Source organism: Nomascus leucogenys, chromosome 7b, assembly GCF_006542625.1.
Source record: "Nomascus leucogenys isolate Asia chromosome 7b, Asia_NLE_v1, whole genome shotgun sequence".
NCBI classification, from domain to species: domain Eukaryota; kingdom Metazoa; phylum Chordata; class Mammalia; order Primates; family Hylobatidae; genus Nomascus; species Nomascus leucogenys.
In genome coordinates this window covers 49,977,549-49,987,692 of record NC_044387.1, presented here as the reverse complement: position 1 = coordinate 49,987,692, position 10,144 = coordinate 49,977,549, and the positions used below count along the sequence as shown (strand labels likewise).

Below are 10,144 nucleotides of genomic sequence, written 5' to 3'. Positions count from 1 at the left end.
GGAGGCTTATGAGTCCACTGGAAAACAGGGAGGACTGAGTCCAGGGTCTCAGGGGGTTTAGTAGTGAGCGATCCTGTGAAGAACCCTTCACTCAGTGGTGTTCATTACCATCCCCTTCCTTAGTATGTTCCAGGCCCTGAGGATGTACCTTGCATGCTCTGACCCTTTGAACACCAAAGAAATAAGCAAGGAGATAACAGATGCCCTAAAGAGACGAATGGTGTCATGAGATCTGGGGGCTGGGACCTTGTCCAGCCTAAAGGTGTAAGTACCATGGATAAGCAGTTGTCTTATTTAATCAGCAACTGGAGATTTCCTAAGGTTTAACTTGGAAAGCAGGTTCATATACTACAAAACACCAGATGCTTCACATTGCTTCTCTTTATTTTCAACAGTTTCTTTACAACAGTCTACACAGGGATTAACTCCTACATGTACTTCCCAAGCCAGAATCTCCCTTTAGAAATTCAGATTCTATTTCTAACTCTGTAAGATGTATCTCCCCAAAGATCCCATTAACTCAAGTCAACATCTGCCTACCTCCAACTTCCCCTTTTTTTCCTCACTCACACTGAACATTTGTCTGAAACTGTGGCTGCTTTGTTGCTTCAAGATGCATGCACATCCTGGCTTCAGTGTCCAAGTATGCAGAATGAAGCATTTGATATGTGCACCCAGCTAGTTAGGCATGAAACAGGGGCACAGGATGGGCTCTGGGTCATACAAGGTTCTGTCCCCACAGTGAGGACAGGGGTTGGCACTAAGCCAGACCATGCTGGGCCGCCCCAACTCGCACAGCAACTCCCTGAGCCTGGCATGCAGATAGGCAAGTCTCCCCAGGTGGAGGGTACCATGGACATCCTCGTAACTCTCCAGGGGTACAGGATACAGCACGTGGGTCAGATTGCTCAGCCCGATGAGGTGCTGCAGGAGACTCTGCAGGGCAGATAGGGAGATGGGATTCCCGCAGAAGCTTAAGGTCGTAAGCTGGGAGCAGTGGCTCAGGGAAGGCAGGAGGACAAGGAGCTGATCATCTATGATCCCACACTCATCAAAGTCCAGGTCCTGGAGGGTGGCAGAGGCTCTCTCCAGCAGAGCTTGGAGGGGCTCGGGACTTATATCGGTCAGTGTGACCCCACTTAGACTCAGGACACTTAGCTGACTGACGCTGGGGCTCTGGGACAGATGCATCACATCCCCTTCCAAAAGCCGGCAGTTTGTTATTGAGAGGGTTTCCAAGGGGTTCATCACGTGCCTGCAAATAGACAAAGCAGTTAGTGCTGGGGAATGGTGGCAGTGGGGTGGGGAGACTGGAGAGAGGCCCATTTCACCAAAACCCAAAGTCTTCCAGATGATGGTTAACCCCCAGGATGCCATGCTGTAAAGGAGCATTCAAGGAGTACAAGTTCAGGTTTCGTCCTTTCTCCATCATTTGCTGCATAAGTGGGTCAAGTAAACAAAGATCTCAAACACTCCCCTGGCTGATCTGTGAGGCAGGGTCCAACACAGACCTCTTAGGTGGTGTGAGCATGAACTGAATTGAGAGAGCCTGATTTGATGTCTCAAGCAAGGAAAGGCATCAGTGAATTTTAGTATTTAAAGATACAACCGAAAATACTTTCTTTCAACTCAGGCTTCCTTCTGCCACTGCCTGGGCCCCAGTCACCTGTATCTCTGTGCCCAATGAAGCTACTAGGGAGTATTCACAGAGGACAAACTGGGGCAAGGTCAGCAACATCCCAAGGGGGTTCCCAGGCTGCAGAGCTACCTTAGATGACTGTATCATCAGCAAACCACCTATCAATTTTTGCAATTCCTCTCTCTTGTTCCTTCTCCCACATCTCCAGAATCCTGCATTTCCCACCTATTACCTTAACTGTAATTCTAAATCACCCTTTACAGACAGGAAATCTGAGGCAGGTTTAGAGGCAGCAGCTCATTTGAGAAGCTGGTGAGCACACAGCTTACAATTTCAAATCTCACCTTTGATGGACTTTCCCTTCTTCAATGCCCTCCTTGCTTCTTTTTGATCATCTTAGGCATCACTTCCTAAGGAAGAATGCCTAAAGGCACCCTTGCCAGGCCCCAACCTCCCATTACAGAGTTTTCTAACAAGGAGTCACTGTTAATAGCATCTATCCTAATGTATACCTCTAACCCTTATGAGTAGTAGTTATGTGATACCATGCTTGGGGACAGTAGTGAACAAGACATGTTAACTGGTAGTGACTTGCTCACTCTTGCATTATCAGTGGCTGGCACATACAAGATATCCTTTATTGTTTACTGCAATAAAGAAGGGCTTGCTCTGGTCTGTAGAGAAACCTCACCATCCCTCACCTGAGCAACTGATCCAGGCGGCCTCTAAGGAAAAATAAAGAGTCCACATAGAGAGCCTGCAGGCACTGCAGGCTGAGGAACTGAGAGGTGAACTGGGCGATATACTGCTCTTCCTTCTCCGGGGAAATGTAGGAAGACACATGGATGTGGGAGAGGATGAGTCTACGCAGATTAATCATCTGGCCCAGGTAATGAGAAAATTTTGCCAAGGTGGGTAGCTTCCAGGTACAAGTCACTTCCAAATCTTCAATAGAGTCCAGCTGCACCATTTTCAGGATCATCTTGATATTCTGCAAGGGCATTGCAAAAATCTTCAGCTTCTTACAGCACAGATGTAGTACATTTTTCTTTCGCTTCACTTTCTCAATGAGGTAGGAGAACAGTTCATCACAGGCACCTTCCTTGAGGGACAGGTCTACGAGCACCTCTATTGGAATGAAGGGCTGCTCTGCCTCTGTGCTCAAACCATCTACTTTTCGCTTCTTTGTCATGAGCTGAGCTGCTTCTGGCTCTGGAAATGAGTACAGACTGGCCCTGTTTCCAGACCATACAGTCCAGAAGTCCTGATGAGAGTTCTTCCGTAAATCCAGCACTTGAAGTTTCCCCCTCCTGTGGGGAAAAACAGGTAATTAGCTGAGATGCTTTAAGATCAACTTAAGATAAGACCATGAGTCTCATAATGTAGGTAAGAACCAAACGGGCATCCACCTTAGATCTGCACTTTTACTCCATACTTTAGGCATCAGCTGCTTCCTTTCCCACTAGGCTCCTGGGATCCTTCCTGGTCCCCACTTCCCACCCCACCAGGAGGAAGCAGGTGCATGTTCCTTCAGACACCTCTGCATTTTAATCAGTGCCACATGTCCAGAAGCCCATTCCAAGAGTGACCCCTGCAGTAGCCCCAAGGCCTCCCTGAACTTCCTTGCTGGCACCATCAGAGCCTCTGGCCCAGCCTTAGGCGCTCCATGCTCCCTGACCCCAGCTGCATCCTGCTCAGGTTCCCAGGGCCCCACACCAAGCTGCTAGGTCACCCTTACCTGGGGCGAACCTCCTGGGCAAGGAGCACATCAAGTCCATCAAGCACAGCTTTGAAGGTCTCCAGGTGAAGCTGTTGTCCCTTCATCAACACTCCCAGAGGGAGGCAGGTGAAGGGCCAGGTCTGCACCATTGCCTTCAGGGTCTGGCTGTGTCTCCCGTCAAAGGCTGCCATGAAGAGTGGCGGGAAGAGCTCCCTGGGCAGCAACTCCAGGGCGGCGATGGCCAGGGCCTCATCCTTCAGCAGGCTCTGCCCTGCCAGCTCCACAAGTCTCCGTGGGTCTGTCCACACGCTCATGCTGATGTATCGGCTCTGAATGGAACCCTGAGGAAACAGAGGGAACATGGCATCCCTCTCAGCCCAAGCATAAGCAACTCTATCTTTTCCTCACCCTTCTGAGGGACCAACTTAGGGCCAAAGTCACTGTGCTAGCAACAGCAGGGGAGTTCTCAGTTGACCCCGATTCCACTCTGCACTCGGTGGCCACAAAGCCACAGCTCTGCTGGCATCAGGATGAACATCTCATCAAGTGTAGAGGAGGGGACAGGATGGCCACTGGCCCCATCCTGTATCTACCCACTACTCTATTTAATTCTAGTCCCCCTGGGAAGTGAGAACTAAGGAGCCTGAGAGCTGACCCTGCTCATTTTGGGAAAAAGTTTCTGATGATCACTCAAAGGCAATTCAAATGGGAGTGTCACACAGCCCAGGACAGCATCCTTCTCTGCTCCAACAAATAAGCCAGATGGGAAAGATTAGGAACACACACACAATGCACAATGGATGCCATTATATTTCACTAAAAATTTTTAAATGAGAAACTACAGAAGCAGCACAACAGTGTTACACAGCAATTGGAAGTAAAATTAAAAAAAAACATTCTGAGACATGTATTTTAAGTGTGTTTCTTTTCCGTGTATTAAGAGTTACTACTTTGACATGGAAATCAGCGGAGCAAACACTTCACAGTAAAACAAAGCTTGGTTCTTTTTCCCCAAAACATTAGTTTTAAAATGGAGAAACAAAAATTATGTATATTTATGGTGTACAATATGATGCTCTGAAAGATGTATACATTGTAGAATGGGTACCTTAAGCTAATTAACGTATGTATGATCTCACATATGTGTGGTGAGAACACCTGAAATGTACTCTTAGCAATTTTCATGTATACAATACATTATTAACTACAGTTACCGTCTTGTATACTAGATATCTTGAAAAAGCCTCCACCCTCCAGCACAGTGGCTCATGTCTGTAATCCCAGCATTTTGGGAGGCCAAGGTGGGAGAATGGCTTGAACCCAGGAGTTCAAGACCAGCCTGGGCAACACAAGGAGACCTCATCTCTATTAAAAAAAAAAAAAAAAAAAAATGTCTTTAATTCCAAAGCATCTGAAAAGACAAAGAAAAAAATCTATGGAATATTTTTTAACCTTTTAGTTAAAATGGAATATTTTTTAACCTTTTAGTTAAAAAAAAAGCCTAACTAGTAAATCACTGATTTAAAAAATCATAAATGATGCAAATTATAATTGCTTGCCACATACTATTGAAACTGTAATAAAGTAAAATTCAAACTATATGTCTTTTATTTTCCAAAACAAAAAAAGCCATTTAAGAAATTATTTTTAACATATACAAAATGGCAGAAATCAAAATGTTTGGGATTCAATATAAATAATAAATGTTCCAGGTAATGGTTATACTAATTACCATAATTTGATCATTACACACTATATATGCATAAACTAAAATTTCACATGTATCCTATAAATATGTACGATTATTGTGTATCAATTAAGAAATCAATCCAATAACCAAAGAAAAATGTTTGGGATTAAGGCAAAACTACATTTAGAGGCAAGAACAAAGCCTGTTCCTTTGTAAGGAAAGAAAAAGGAAAACCATCTAAGCAGCATTGGCCCTCATGGCCCGTGGAGACCCTGGGCTGACAGTAGAAGGCAGTGGCCATAGCCTGAGGTTCCCGACTCACCAGACCCAGCTGTGGTGCAGAAGCCTTCTGCCCAGACCTCTGGGAGGACCACAACATTGACTCCAAGGCCTCTGGGTCCCTCCTCTGGCCCCTCTGAGGCTATTACAGGCCTTTCTGGGCATACCTCCCCTTTCAATTCCACGCTGCCAATGGGAGAGCCAAATCTAATTACATTCCTGGATCTCCAGCCAGTGCATCCTGATGGGGTTTTTTTACTTACTTCAGGTTCAACTGATTGAATGGGATGTCCATTTACAAAAAGGAAAGAAAAAGTGAACAAAACCACCCAGAGAGTATAACTGTTAGGGGAATTTTTGGCCACATCAAAATTACCCAAATTTCCAGTTAAGATAGCTTTATGAAGAGCATCATGACATTACCCCTCCCCACTCCCAAACAACCCCCAAGTATCAAATTGTCACTTATACCCCATGTTCCCTAACACAGCAAATCACATGCCTATTCAGGGAGAAAGGGAGGAACAACAGAGGGGTGGCTGGTCTTCCAGACTTTGAAAGTCAAGGCTGTCCTGAAGGAAGGTGGGTCAAAATTACACTACAACTAGGAGTTGGTCAGAATAAGGCTGGGCATTTGTAATGGGACTGAGTGGATTACCACAAAGACAGATAGATTTTTTTGGGGGCGGAATTGAAAGACTTTGGCCTGGATGGAGTAGAGAAATTAAAAAGAGGAATGGCTAAGGAAGATGAAAGATAGTTCCAGTAAAGCCAAGGTAATCACTGAGGCAGGGAGGGAGTTCAATCTTCCTCCTTCCCTAGAGGCAAAGGGTGTTTTCTCCCAGAAAGTCAGGATCCTCTTGGCAAATAGCCTTGACAAGATTAAATCTAGGAATGTGGGCTGGAGAGGTGGGATAGAGGGTGATATTGGTGACCAAACCTAGGACAGCATTTTCAAGTCTGAAAGACCTTGTGGTTTCTTAGGAATCTTGGAGCCAGGGAGAGAAATAAACAAGGGCCGAAAGCACACATCCCTGCCATTAAGGAAGTTGTCAGAAGACCTCTTTATGGTTAGGTGTCCTCTTCCACACCAGGGCTGTTCACAAGCAGCAGGTCAGGCCTTTACCACAAACATAATCTCCAATGGCCAGCCCCTTCCTAAGTATTACTAATATTTCCACACTTCAAGAAAACAGCTGTTCCTTCTTGCCCCTAAGCTTCTCAGGTACAGAGATTCTGGTCAGCGAGATGCAATCAGGCCTATCAATTAGACTCAATTTTTCTCTTTCCATGCTAGGCACAGTGCACAAATACATTTTCTGTCACAAAAATTGAAGTTACATTTGGCATTTAAGGATCTGCTTAGGGATGATTACTATCCTGGGCCTGATCACCCATTGGTGCTTTTGAAGTTTCAGAACCTCTCCACCCAAAGAATTCTCCAGGCCATCTCTGCCTCATGCACTGTGAAGTCCCCACAGTTCTTATATTCTACTGGCAAGTGTCCAGCTGGAATGTCTTGGGGCCTGGCTTTGTTTGCTGTGGCCTGCGTAAGGAGGCTGTAATTCGTTGAAGCATGTTTTTCATTTTGGTTCTCTCTCTGCAGACTACTTTCTCCTACTTTTCACCCTCAACACCAAATGGCTTTTGTGAAAACTGGGTTAAACTACAATTTGTTCTACATTTCCTTTAATTCCCAGGCAATCATCTTTACTTATCAGCTGCGGGAGACTGAGATTAGTAATAAAAGTCACTATCAATGTCCCTAATTATCAAGCATCTACTGGGCACAGCAAAGGCCGCAGCAGTTCTCATTCATTACCCCAAATAGCCTTCACAGGAAATCTAAAGTTCACTGTCATTTTCATTGTTAGGCTTGTAAGTCCTTGACTTTGTCTGGGGAAGAACCTGCTCAGCTCCAGGCAAGCAGGAATTGGTAGCCCTTATGTGAGGAGTTTAGAAAGATTTTCATTTCCCTCCCTATCAATCTAAGTGTTAGAAAGGGCTGATAAGCTTCATATAAACCATGGAAAAACAGGAAAACTAAGTAAGTCCAACAGTTAGGGAAGCTTCTATGGGATCCCCGCTTCCAGGAGATCCAAGGGAGGAGGAGGAACCGCGATCAAGTGTGAGTTGTGCAATCTCCCTGTGAGGCAGTGACACTCCTCTGTTCAGCTTCACGCTGCCAGTTTGTCCAGTGGCACTGGAGGAAGCAGCACCAGGGGCACATATGCACAAAGGTGCTGTCCTTCCTCCCAGTGTAAGGGAGGAGTGAAAAGACTGGGGCCCAGCATGACTCCTAGGGTCCAGGCATGAATTGGGGAAACATTTCTGCATGTCCTGTATACTGGTTCTTATGGTCCTTGTGGGCTGCGCAGGCCAGAGTGGCCTCTGAGCTCATCAGGGGGGTGGTCTGCACCCTCCTCTCTAGTCATAGAATCCCAGTGGGGATCCCCAAAGTATCTGCACCAGATCCGTCAGGTCTTTTTTTTGGAGTGCAATGGCGCAATCTTGGCTCACTGCAACCTCCGCCTTCTGGGTTCAAACGATTCTCCTGCCTCAGCCTCCTGAGTAGCTGTGATTACAGGCACACGCCCCCACACACGGCTATTTTTTTTGTATTTTTAGTAGAGACAGGGTTTCACCATATTGGCCAGGCTGGTCTCAAACTCCTGACCTCAAGTGATCTGCCCACCTAGGCCTCCCAAAGTGTTGAAATTACAGGCGTGAGCCACCGTGCCCAGCCTCTTTTTCTTTTTTAGACACAGGGTCTTACTATGTTTCCCAGGCTGGTCTTGAACTCCTGGGCTCAAGTGATCCACCCATTTCAGCCTCCCAAATGCTGGGATTACAGGTGTGTGGATACCAACAGCACCCGATACAGGTGTGTGGATACCAACAGCACTCAAGCACGGTCCCACAGTACAATGCACAGGGTCATCCTTGAGCCTTTGGTTCCAGCACAAGTCTCCCGGCTTCAACCCAGGTTGCATGTCCTCCCTGATCTCCCCAGGTGGCACCCAAGGATAAGGCAGTGCAATCTTGTTGCTCACTTCCCAAGACTGACACTTACCCCTAATGGCCTAAGCCCATGGGGCAGTGAGATCAAAGCCTCCCTGAGCTCATGTTCTCTGACACCACTCCGAAGTGTGGGCTTCGGCATCTGATTACCCCGGGGAAAGGTTCTGAATGTAACTGTGGCTTTGGCAATAAAGTCCACAATACATTAGGATTTTTTGTTTTGTTTTGTTTTGAGAAGGAGTTTCACTCTTGTCACCCAGGCTAGAGTGCACTGGCACCATCTTGGCTCACTGCAACCTCCACCTCCTGGGTTCAAGCGATTCTCCTGCTCCTGCCTCAGCCTCCGGAGTGGCTGGGACTACAGGTGTAGGCCACCACGCCCAGCTAATTTTTTTTCTATTTTTAGTAGAGACAGGATTTCACCATTTTGGCCAGGCTAGTCTTGAACTCCTGACCTCAGATGATCCACCCGCCTCGGCCTCCCATAGGACTGAGATTGGGATTACATGCATTAGCCACCACGCCCAGCCTAGGGTTAATTTTTTTCTTTGGAGATGGAGTCTCGCTCTGTCACCAGGCTGGAGTGCAGTGGCATGATCTTGGCTCACTGCAACCTTGGCCTCCTGGGTTCAAGCGATTCTCCTGCCTCAGCCACTTGAGTAGCTGGGAGGACTATAGGCGCATGCCACCACATCCGGCTAATTTTTGTACTTTTAGTAGACACAGGGTTCACAGTGTTAGCCAGGAATGGTCTCAATCTCCTGACCTGGTGATCCGCCCACCTCAGCCTCCCAAAGTGCTGGGATCACAGGCATGAGCCACCGCGCCCGGCCCTAGGGTTGATTCTCATACAAAGACAGCAAGGGGAGTGAAATGCTCTTTTGGGGAAATGACCAGAAACAATAAAAGCGGCTCCTGCCTCTTCATCTACTGTGAGGGACCTCAGGATGCAGCTCCCATCTGGCTCGAGTGACAAGGACAGAAGGGAACAGGGCTTCTCTGAGCACCTCAGACAGCTCAGGGGGCCTTCTTACCCGCAAACGTCTTCGTTCCATTTTGAAGTGACTTAGGCTGGCCTCAGGACCTCCAACGCTTGGATTTCTAGGTCTCAGTCACTTGTTTCCACGCACGTCTGAGAGTAATAATCAAAATGCTCCAAAAAGAAGGATACATGTATAATATTTACGAAGCAACGGCCTCCTGTGAAAACCTCCGCAAATACTGCTGAGGAAACTGACAACTGGCGACTTAATCCCGCCCTTTCAGTGCAAATCTCTAGCTCCAAACCTGAGCACCAGTGTCTCCTGGGGTGAACCAGGGGGGTAGGAGGAATAACAGACCATGTGGTCAAGGACCCTGACTACGGTCTTGCAGCGACATTTCTGCCTCTGTTCCCGCCTTCCTAGGACGCCTATGCCACTGCCTGGGCCGTCCCCAACCCCCAGCACCTTCAGAAGGGCCGAGTCCCAGAGCATCCACCGCATTACAAATGCGCACCCACCCTGGAGAGCTCCAACCATGAGCACCGCCGCCTCGGTTCAAGGCATCCTTACAGCCAAAACTCCTCAACTGTGGCCAATTTTTCGGGGCAGGCCGCCAGGGGTGACCCAAGTGGCGCATATTATTTTCTTCGGTCTTCAACCCATTTCCAGAGAGAACACAGGGACCTGGGACAGGGGTGGTGCCGGGGCATAAGCCTAAGGTCACCCTGCGGGAAAGCGGAGGAATCAGGGCTCGAACTTACGTTTTTCCTCAGAGAGTTCGCCACGCCGCGACGTTGCTGGAAGGAAAGAAC

The 10,144-nt window shown here is 47.5% G+C and overlaps 1 protein-coding gene across 2 annotated transcripts; it reads right to left on the bottom strand.

Annotated features, from left to right (window-relative positions):
- Window positions 1-556: 556 nt before the first annotated feature.
- PRAME (preferentially expressed antigen in melanoma) lies at window positions 557-10,144 on the bottom strand. 2 transcript variants are annotated; one of them, XM_030815952.1, is made up of 5 exons: window positions 10,094-10,144; window positions 9,384-9,481; window positions 3,378-3,700; window positions 2,341-2,949; window positions 632-1,255 (listed from the first exon to the last, which is right to left on the bottom strand). In XM_030815952.1, exons 2-5 carry the CDS (start codon window positions 9,402-9,404, stop codon window positions 679-681), a joined length of 1,530 nt encoding a protein of 509 aa, XP_030671812.1. In that variant the 5' UTR covers window positions 9,405-9,481; window positions 10,094-10,144; the 3' UTR covers window positions 632-678. The 2 variants fall into 2 exon arrangements, with proteins under 2 accessions (XP_030671813.1, XP_030671812.1); XM_030815953.1 differs by lacking the exons at window positions 9,384-9,481; window positions 10,094-10,144 and adding an exon at window positions 8,402-8,487 and having other exon boundaries at window positions 557-1,255.

Excerpts from the sequence above, each read along its gene's own strand:
- PRAME (XM_030815952.1), bottom strand. The coding sequence starts at position 9,404 with ATGGAACGAAGACGTTTGCGG. Across the intron at positions 3,701-9,383 it reads TGGAACGAAGACGTTTGCGG|GGTTCCATTCAGAGCCGATA; the intron begins GTAAGAAGGCCC and ends CTGTTTCCTCAG. Across the intron at positions 1,256-2,340 it reads CGCCTGGATCAGTTGCTCAG|GCACGTGATGAACCCCTTGG; the intron begins GTGAGGGATGGT and ends GTCTATTTGCAG.